This window comes from Solanum verrucosum, unplaced genomic scaffold (assembly GCF_900185275.1).
Source record: "Solanum verrucosum unplaced genomic scaffold, falcon-dt-bn FXZP01000078.1, whole genome shotgun sequence".
NCBI classification, from domain to species: Eukaryota; Viridiplantae; Streptophyta; class Magnoliopsida; order Solanales; family Solanaceae; genus Solanum; species Solanum verrucosum.
Window position 1 is genome coordinate 1,478,602 of NW_026020150.1, and position 11,440 is coordinate 1,490,041.

Here is an 11,440-nt window from a genome sequence, read left to right on the forward strand (position 1 = left end):
TTGACTTTTAATTTTTCATATTATTATACCACCCCTATATATGTGATAACACGCTGCTGTTAGTTTTCCTGAAACAAATCATTCTTGGTTGAATAAATTGAAAAATTGTTTATAAGTATCTGAACTATATCTTTGTTGGGTGTAAGATAAACATGTAATTATATATATGACTTCACAGATAGAATATATTCTTTAATTTTAATTTTTAGTGTTTTTAATAAAAAAAAGGAAATCTTTCTCAGTTAACTATGGAAATCAAATAACTATCTTTGATTTATGTACACAGTCAATCGAGAAGTCAATATGAGAGCCAACAACAAGAACACCATTATTATGTTATAACTTCTAAAATAAAAAATCAATATACAAAAATTAGTTTGAAAAATAATATGTAGTTGTTCTCTTCACATATTCATATGACATCTAAACATTTTGACGTGGAATACACATGCAAAGCACATTTGGTTAGATGACAAGAAAAATACACAAAAAATATCATCTATAAGGTAAGATTACTAAGATACGACTGATTACATGATTGAACCTCATCAAATTGAAATAAAAATATGCATTATTGCATTTAACTAATCAAATTTTACATTGACCATCTTCATAGGTTCGCGTGAATAAAAGATATATATGACGATCCACATTGAACATTCACAATAGAATCTGTAATATTATTTTGTCCAAAGTTTATTATTAAAATCATCGCTTAAATAAAAAAATATTGTTTACTATAACATATATTTTCTTAATTGGTAATCACGTACGCAACACACGTGTCGAAAACCTTGTTACTAAAAACGTTTAAAGCTGATGACGTAAGGAAAAGACCAAAATACCCCTCATTAATTCAGGTAAATTTCCTTAACTAGACAAGTTGACTTCAAACGGGCATATCTCCCTCATCCGAACTCGAAATTTAGCAAACTCGGTAGCGTTGGAAATGGATTCCAACACCTTTCATTTGATATCTTATAAGCCACCTAAATCATCCTGTATTAAAAGTTATGGTCCTTTGAAGTTGATCTAAAACTCACAACTTAAGCTTAAATTGAACAAATTTCAAATTAGCTCTTCCTAAGGCGGGATGTTACAATAGTCCAGGGGGTACTTGTGCCTTAACCATATAATAATTAACAAAAGAAAATCAAGACTTATTTAAAAAATTGAAGGTACACACACACACACACATATATATATATATATATATATATATATATATATTGTTGGAAATAATAATTCAAAGTTAGAGTAGAAATCTTTAGTTGTTTAGGATTTGTTATTTATGGTATTTACTTATTTATGTTTTGATTAGAATTTGTTAGTTAGAGTAGTTTCTAATCCTAGTTTAATTTGATTTTTACCTTTATAACTACGAATGTTACTAAAGATAGAAATATATAGAAATACAAGAAAATAGATAAAACTTGAAGTAAGATTCACGAACCTTGGAGTTTATAAATAAAATATTTTCCTTCAAATTGGTATCAGAGCTTCTACGATCCTTGTCGAAGATCAAAGAGTTTTTGCTGCTGGCGGGGGGCTATGACCTATATATGTCGTCCGTCTAGTCAATGATCATGTTCACAAAAGCTGGACGAATAATATATGCATGAAAAAAAAAATGTTAGGAGGAAAGACTTACAAAAATATTACAGATTTAAAGAAGTGCAACCAAGCACAAGAGGAAAAAAACTCTTCTCTAAATTAAAAGTTGGAGAAAGTAAAAAAACAAAAAACCAAATAAACAAAAAGAAAATGAGTTAATAGGAAGGGCATCAACGAGAGTTGGAGAGAAGTGCTACAACACCAATTTTTTTTTAAAAAAAACACAAAAAGAAAAGTTCTTGATGGGAAGGGCATCAACGAGAGTTGGAGAGCAAGTGCTCCAACACCAAAAACAAAAAAATAAAAGGCATTGGTGGGAAGGACATCAACCTTGGAAGCTGGAGAGAAGTTCTCCAACATAACCAAGAGAAAAAATATCGAAAAAACCAAAAAGAAAGGGCGTTGGTCGGAAGGGCATCAACCTTCGAAATTGAAGAGAAGTGCTCCAATACAACCAAGAGAAAAATATTGTGTGTTGGAGAGAAAGTGCTCCAACACTTGGAAGTTGGAGAGAAGTGCTCTAACAAAACAAAGAAAAAATATCATGAGTTGGAGAGAAAGTGCTCCCACACCTGGAAGTTGGAGAGAAGGTGCTCTAACACAACCAAGAAAAACAAGAAATGAGAATTGAAGAGAATTACTCCAACAATTGAAGATTGAAGAGAAGTACTCCAACAATTGAAAGATTGGAGAGAAGTTTCCAACAATTGAAGATTTAAGAGAAGTACTTCAATACAACAACAATAACAAGAAGAAAAAGGCACGAGTATACAACTTTGAACTATGAGAAAATATTGAAATTTATAATTCAAAGTTAGAGTAGAAATCTTAAGTTGTTTAGGATTTGTTATTCATAGTATTTACTTATTTATGTTTTGATTAGAATTTGTTAGTTAGAGTTGTTTTGAGTCGTGGTTTAATTTGATTTTAACTTTATAAATAAGAATATTACTAAGGATAGAAATATAAGTAAATACAAGAAAATATATAGAACTTGAAGTAAGATTCAAGAACATTTGAGTTTATAAATAAAATAACTTCAGGTCAGGGAAGTTATTTTAGGGACTTAAGGGTCTTTTCCGGTTTTAATTAAATCAAAGTGGTGTCATTTTGCCTAAGTCTAGAACACCTATATAAGCATTTTTAACCCCCAAACCCTCATTCAAGTCATTCACTCAAATCCCAAAAGAAAATCCTCTAAAATATTCTCTCTCTAGAAGTTGGAAGAAGAAGGAAGAAGAGGAAGCTAGGTCAAGGATCAAGTCTCCAAATTTCAAGCTTGTGAGGGCTTTATGATCAAGGTATGATAGATTTTCATTCATTGATCTCTTCCATCCATGGAGTCCCCTATAATTCCTCCCATTTGATCGAAGAATTCCCCAATTCTAGCTATGGTTTCCTCAATTGTTGTGGGTTATGATGAATATGGATTCAATTGAGTGGATTGTGATTGTTTATGATAGAATTAGTATAATTACATGTTTTTAGATTGAAATTGCATGTATCCATGCCTATCCTGTGATTCTAACCTAGAATTGATATAATTGGGTAGATGCCATGAAGGGAAACTTTGTGGGTTTAGATGTATCCTTAGAGGATTGATGGATTATGATTAGAATTGCTTGAGAGTGAAGCTTAGATGATGATCATCAAACCTAGGGCTTTGAGAGTAAAGCTTAGGGTATGAATTGTTGGCAATTGATGTTATTGTTGAGGAAGGGATATTTCCTACATGAATTGCTAATTATGAATGAATGAATATTAAAGGCTTTCTCAAATGTAGGATTCTAGGTTGAAAGGATTGCTCACCTAAAATGAATCTAGACTAAAATACTATGTAATTGATGAGGCTAGAGGCGATTACCCTTGAACTCCATATGAAGGATATGAGACGATTCCCCTACTCCTTAGAATTGAACAAGAGGTGAGTCCCCACGTTCGTATTTTGATGAATGGACATAGAAGAAAATAACCATGATCCCTATGAAATAGTGTGAAGGCGAGTACCCGCATTATATGATGAATGATGTGGAGGCAAGTACCCACATCATGTGATGAAGTGGTGGAGGCGAGTACCCGCAATCTAAAATTAAGTAAGGCAAGAGGTGAATACCTATTAGCCTGTATAAGCTAGGCAAAGAGATGAATCCCCATGTCTTTAAAACTAAGTATGGATAATGAGACAATGATATAAAGAATGAATAATGTGGATTGTTGCTAGAGATAACCCGACTCTTAGGCATGGAATTTCCCCCCTTCCACTCTAGGATAGGCTCATTTGGGAATTGGAACTTAACCACTCTAGTTCTACAATCAATGGAAGCATAGCATGAGTGCAACCAATCTATCCCAAGTATAACATCAAAGTCTAACATATCAAGTTCTACCAAGTCAAAAAGAGTAACTCTATGGGACAAGGAAATAGGACACCTTAAATATACCCTCTTAGCCAACACAGAATCACCAACAGGGGTAGAAACAGAAAAAGGCTCTATCAACACATCGGGGAGCATATCAAACCTCATAGCCACATAAGGAGTCACAAAGGAAACAGTAGCACCGGTGTCAAGAAAAGCATACACATCAATTTGAAAAACTTTTAACATACCGGTTACCACATCGGGGGAGCTCTCTAAATAAGTTTTGTTTAGGAGTATTTACACCTGAACCACTTGGACCGGATGAGGGGTTCGGTTGAGCCCTACGATGATTATCTCCCTCATTCTTAGCAACCAAAGGACAATTCCTTATCTTGTAATCTGTCTTACCACACCCAAAGCAAGAATTAGAGCCCGCTAAAGACTTGCCCTCATGGTTTCTCCCACACTTAGCACAAGTAGGCATCATGGACTTACTACCATCTCCTTAGGGTTTAGGGTTAGACACCCTTTCATTGTTAGGCCTTGGAGGAGCACTTGAAGAACCTTCCCCGAAGAATCTTTGTCTAAACCTTGAACGACCTCATCCACCCTCATCCACCGGACCTAGAATGTGAGAAGTTACCATCATCTGTCCTTGCCCTCTTGACTTCCCTAGATCTCTCCTTGAGATTTTCTTCCTCAATTTTTTGGGCATGCACCATAAGGCGAAAAATGTCCATTTCATGAACAAGCATAGCAGTGCGGCATTCTTTGACAAATAAGACGGACACACCCCCTAGATGTAACAAGGCGTATAAGACCCCGATAGGCCTCATACAATACACTTAGCATATCATAACATAAAGTACTATAAATGAGCGAAAATTTAAAACTTTTCAATATAATCGAAGTCTTTATAAAATGAAGCGGAAGTCTAATAACATTGTCTCAAACCATCTAAACATCATGAGTAAAATCTCGGGATGCAGCCCATACAATAGTCCAAAACATAATGGAAAAGACATAAACGAAAGTGGTGATGGCATCCTCAAACACAATGAGGACTCACCAAGTCTTCACTCCTTGATCGACAAAGAAGCTAGCCACGAGTGTGAGAATCTATGTCGTCGGACCCTACATTTGATAAGAATGTAGGCAAAGTATGTGTTAGTACAATCAAGTAATAAATATGATAGCTAGCATAAACAACATAAACATCATCGTTAGTCAATACAAAACCATAAGCCTTATCAATGCATATAAATCAACATCATAATAATAAAGGAATACTTCTCAAGCAACGTTACTCATCCTTAGTCAAGACTTGGGTGCTCCATATCATTACGGCAAAAACCATGCTAGAGATGCCTTCTATGTGGTAAGCATGACTAGAGGCAGATGACCTAAATCTTGACTAAGGATGAGTAACGTTGATTGAGAAGTATTCCTTTCTTATTATGATGTTGATTTATATGCATTGATTATGCTTATGGTTTTGTATTGACTAACCATGATGTTTTCGTTATTTATGCTAGCTATTATATTTACTACTTGATTGTACTAACGCATACTTTGCCTACATTCTTATCAAATGTAGGGTCCAGCAACATAGATTCTCACACTCATGGCTCGCTTCTTTGTTGATCAAGGAGTGAAGACTTGGTGAGTCCTCATTGTGTTCAAGGATTCCATCACCACTTTCATTTATGTCTGTTCCTTTATGTTTTGGACTATTGTATGGGCTGCATTCCAAGATTTTACTCATGATGTTTACATGGTTTGAGACAATGTTATTAGACTTTCGCTTCATATTATAAAGACTTCAATTGTATTGAAAAGCTTTTAATTTCTTCTCATTTCTATTACTTTATGTTATTTTGTGCTAAGTGGCTTGTATGAAGCCTATCGGAATCTTATACGCCTTCTTACATCTACATGGTACCCTTGGGTCATGATAAACTTTGTAATCAGAGCACAAGGTTTAGGATGGTTCTAGGATCTCTCAAACCACGTCGAGTAGAGTCTTGTTCATAACTATGAAGCATGCCACATTTATGAATGAGAGACTACTAGATGTTTAGAAAACCTCACTTCTTCATTTCTCTAAGTCGTGCTATGTGGTTTAACTCTATAAAGTCTTTCTCCTAACCCTTACCCGATGGTTTTTAGGATATGACTACCAGGAGGGCTAATGATAGAAGGATGGAGGGAGACAATGTGGGTCAAGAAGTTCCTCCCCAAGCTCCTCCTCAAGCTCCGATTGATCCCTTGCCTTAAATGTAGCCAATGTGTAGTTTAGGTCGGCATTCCATGTATTGGCTCAAGCCGTTATGGCTCAAGCCAATAGAGAGGTGGTAGATCCCGTGAACGCAAATGTGGGTACGGCGGCGGCAAGAGTGAGGGACTTTATAAGGATGACCCCTCCAGAATTTTATGGCTCCAAGGTTGAGGAAGACCCTCAAAAATTTATCGATGAGATCTATAAGATACTTGCTATTATGGGGCTGACACCGGTAGAGAAAGTGGAGTAAGCCGCTTATCAACCCAAAGGGGTTGCTCAAATTTGGTTTAATCGGTAGAAAGAGGTATGGTCAGAGTGAGCGGGTCCATAGAGTGGGAGAGGTTCAAAAGTGCTTTTATTGATAGATTCTTCCCTTTAGAGATGAAAGAGGCCAAGGTGCTTGAGTTCATCAATCTTCGGCAAGGGAATATACGTGTGAGGGAGTACACCTTGAGGTTCACTCAACTATCTAAATATTCTCCTTCTATTATGGTGTATCGTAGGACCAAGATGAGTAAGTTTTTATCGGGAGTGTCTGACTTGTTTGTCAAAGATTGTCGCACTGCTATGCTTGTTCATGATATGGACATTTCTCACCTTATGGTGCATGCGCAACAAATTGAGGAAGAAAAACTTAAGGAGAGATATAGGGAAGCAAAGAGGGCAAGGACATATGAAGGTAACTTCTCACATTCTAGGTCCTGTGGACGAGGTCGTTTAACGTTTAGGCAAAGATTCTCCGAGAAAGGTTCTTCAAGTGTTCCCCCAAGGCCTAACAATGAATGGGTGTCTAACCCTAAACCCCAAGGAGATGGTAGTAAGTCCATGATGCCTACTTGTGCTAAGTGTGGGAGAAACCAAGAGGTCAAGTGTCTAGTGGGCTCTAATGCTTGCTTTGGGTGTGGTAAGATGGATCACAAGATAAGGAATTGTCCTTTGGTTACTAAGAATGAGGGAGATAATCGTCATAGGGCTCAGCCCAACCCTTCATCCGGTCCAGGTGGTTCAGGTGCAAATGTTCCTAAACAAAATCGATTCTATGCTCTCTAGACTAGAGATGATCAAGAGAGCTCTTCCGATGTGGTGACTGGTGTTTTTAAAGTTTTTCAAATTGACGTGTATTCTTTGCTTGACCCCGGTGCTACTTTGTCCTTCGCTATATTTGACCGACCAAGCATATCTCATATATATATATATATATAAGGATATTTCATGAAACAAAATTAAGGTTTTGAAAAACAATAGAATTTTTTTTAAATAGTAAGTGTGTTTGGTATGGAGGGAAACATTTTCCATTTTTGGTTGGTCAAATATTTTTAAAATTAATTTCTCTAGAAAAAGAAACTCCTTCAAAATTATTTTCCTGATAAAAAAAAAGGAAAATAAGATTCATATATAAATATTTGTGGGATAATATTTTTTCACTTATCACACACTAGAAAATAAAGAAGAACCCTATTTATTTACCAACAAAACACTGTCCTTTTTGTTGTTTCCTTGAGAGAATGATTGTTAGTAGAATTTTGCAACATGTTTGCCTCAATCAAATTATCATGTCTTGATTATGTGGTTCTGAAGGAATTTGACTATTGAATAAAAGTATCTTCCATTTGAGGTTTGCTTTATGTCTATTTGATATAGATGTATTTTTCCTCACTCCTTTTCAAATTGTTAAGATTTAGATTTCAAGAAAGTTTGATTGAATCTTACATATTGTAATCTAGCAAATATTGAACAACTAAGATCCTGTATTAAAAAACCCCCAATCTTATTGATAGAACAAAATACAAAGTAAATTCTTTCAAGAAATTCATCAACTACTTGGGGCACAAATACTTCTACTTAAAAATCTAATAAAATATGGAAAAAAAATGTTGGGATATTCAAATTCTACCAAGGCCTCTCCCTCCTTTCGTTGCCACCACTGTTTGCACCGGATCCATGGCCCTCGTCATATCCCATGACATCACCAAATTCACCATTACTAGCTCCATCACCATCATGGAAAACCAATGTTGGGATATTCAAATTCTACCAGTGTCATATCCGTCGCATCTCCCTCCATCGTTGCTTCCACTGTTTGCACCATTAGTAGCTTTGTTGTCGTCGCCAACTAGACCTCCCACAATTAGTTGAACATTGTGATGCCAACACCAATTTAGGTTGTTCAGAAAATATAATCGCTTGTATTTTTCCTTTGATGTGAATAATATTCTTACTTGCTCCTTTCTTCCAAGCTCTCCCTCCAAGATTGAAGATTCTATTTTTCTTTTTGGGGAGGAATCTTCTTTTAACATTCCAACATCCTTTCATTTTAAAATTATTAATGTTATAAGAATACATAAAATATGTATAAAAAATTTACGACCAAAAAAATATAGTGCAACTACAAAATTAATCGCCAAATAGCTTATAGCTAACAACTATATTTTGATAATTTGTTGTTAATCCATTATTAAATAAGTTTATAATGATAAGTTTTTTTTTGTTCTATGATGAGATTTATCAATTTATAATTCTTATATTTTCTATAGTGGTTTTTTTGTATAAAAAAATTGTTGTCTAATAGCTAGTGTATTATTAACTTACCTTGTTTTTGTGTTTGACATCCCTATTGATAAGGTCATTCGTTGCTTCACCAAGAAACATTTTGACCTCCCTCTTGCCATGGTTGTTGCTTTTCTTTTTCTTTATTGCAGACTTCCTTTTCAAGATAGAATGTTCAGCTTTTCTTTTCATGGAATGCTTTTTAATAGCCCCAACCTTTGGATAAATAAAAAAATAATAATAAGAATAATGTAAATGTCTTTGCGTCTTAACATGAAAATAAAAGTTAGTATCATATAGTTAGGAGGTCGTCATGGAAATCACTTCTTACAGAAATGCAATGTAAGAGCTTACCTCTTTTACTTCTGTGGTTTCTTGATCAACTTCAAGCTTTGATAAACCCCTGAACACATATTTTCTTCCCTCCACAATAGAATGATATTGTTTGCTCTTATGATAGTAATACTGCAATCCAACAAATTTCTTGATATATGTTTCTAACTCTCATTTTCTTGATATATCATTGGTTAGAGATTCATTGGTCCTTAATTAGGATAAAAACTAGTTATACATAAAATTTTAAACAAATAAAGAAAAATATACAATATAAATCCAAATTAGTTTAACTGTGATAGTATAGTTGTAGTTTACTAGTCCAGGTTGAAATAAAAATTTAATTATCGCCTAACAAACACAAAACAAATGTTGCAATTCTTTTTTCTCTTCTTTTTTTTCAGGAAAAAGAAAAGATAAAACAAGAAATAATATAATTAAGTGGATGATTCACGATATTTGTAGTGATCAAAAGATCCAAAAAATTGTATTTACCATGTCAAATGTTCCAGATCCATTTTCACGTTGTCTTTTTTCAGCTACCCATCCATGTAGCATCTTCTTGTATCTACGGTTAAGATGATCACAAATTGGTTCTTCTACAGGATTTGTACTAACCGCTTGTGGATTATAAATGGTGTAACAGTTAGCTTCACCTTTAAAAGGTTCAATTCAGAAGCTAACATTACGAAAGACTGATATTTTCTTCTTCTCATGATCAATCATGTTTCCAAATACTCTCAAAGGAATTATAAGAAACAAAAAAGTAAAGAAAACTCAAGAATAATAGTTGAGAAGTAATATGGTTTGAGGCTTCAAATATTGAGGACTATATATAGATAAATAAATTAAGAATATGGAAAGTAATTTTGAAAATAGGTAAGGATAAAATTAATAAGATATGATTGCTTTTAGAAAAAAGATTACGATATTTTCATAATTGGTCAATAATTATTTATTATTTTTAGAAGGTGACTCTTTTAGGAAAAATATTACGATATTTGGAAATTTGGTCAATACTTATTTATTATTTGTAGAAGGTGGCTTTTTTGGGAAAAAAACATTATGATTTTTGGATATTTGGTCAATACTTATTTATTATTTGTTGAAGGCGAAATGGTCGAGGAGACATTTAATTTTGATGTGTCTGATAAAATGTGTGGTTTCACATATTTAAAAGCAAGTGAACACAAAAGTTTGAACAAAAAAATATTTAAAAATTTATAGGAGTGGGGGTTGCGGGGGAGGGAGATTATAGCAAAATAAAAATTCCTTAGGCTACATTTTGAACTTTCTTGCTTATGACAAGATAAAAATGTAACCTTTGAACTATACGATTCTTCAAAATTAGATGAAATTAAAGTTCTTTCAAAAGATATTTCCTTTCAAGATAACCTTTTGATATTTATATTCCCATCATATTAGGTTTTTCCGAAAGAAATATCTTTGTGAAAACATGATTGATCATGAGATGAAGAAAAGATCAGTCTTTCGTAATGTTAAATTCCGAATTGAACCTTCTAAAGCTGAAGTTAATTGTTACACCATTTATAATCCACAAGCAGTTAGTACAAATCCTGCAAAAGAACAAATTTATCATCATCTTAGTCGTAAATACAAGGAGATGCAACATGGATGGGTAGTTAAAAAGAGACAAGGTGAAAATGGATCTGGAACATTTGACATGGTAAATAAGAATTTTTGGATTTATTGATCACTACCAATATCGTGAATCCTCCACTTAATTATATTATTGCTTGTTTTATCTTTTCTTTTTCCTGGAACAAAAAAATCACAACATTTGTTTTGTGTGTTAGACGATAATTAAACTTTATTTTCTTATTTCAAACTGGATTAGTAAACTACAAGTATACTATCACATTCAAACTTACTTGGATTTTATATTGTACTAGTAAATGGACCCGCGCCTCGCGCAGTTAGAATATTCTTCTTTAAAATTTATTAAAATAGAACTTTTCTTGTATTTTGATGTTATATTATTTTTATATAAATTTGTTTTTAAGAGTATAGAGGTTATTCAATTGTAGTTTACCATTTGTTTTATTAAAAGAACAGGCAAAATTACAAACCATAACACTATTTTCTCCTAGTTTACATAATTTCATTTTAGAAATTCATTAATTTGCTTTTGATATTTTACAATGGTTAGTTTATTTTTATTATCTATATGCATGGGTACATAGTGTTTTTAATTAGAGAGTCAAATAAATATTCTTCTCAATTTCCTTCTTTGCAAATTTCGTTAGTATAACACTACCAATTACTGTCAAAATATTAAATACTT

The 11,440-nt window shown here is 33.6% G+C and overlaps 1 protein-coding gene across 1 annotated transcript; it reads right to left on the reverse strand.

Moving 5' to 3' along the window:
* Nucleotides 1–8,279: 8,279 nt before the first annotated feature.
* Nucleotides 8,280–9,693, reverse strand: LOC125828078 (uncharacterized). The gene is made up of 4 exons (XM_049507379.1): nt 9,631–9,693; nt 9,157–9,267; nt 8,845–9,018; nt 8,280–8,561 (listed from the first exon to the last, which is right to left on the reverse strand). The coding sequence occupies exons 1-4, from the start codon at nt 9,691–9,693 to the stop codon at nt 8,280–8,282; spliced, it is 630 nt and encodes a 209-aa protein (XP_049363336.1).
* Nucleotides 9,694–11,440: the final 1,747 nt, after the last annotated feature.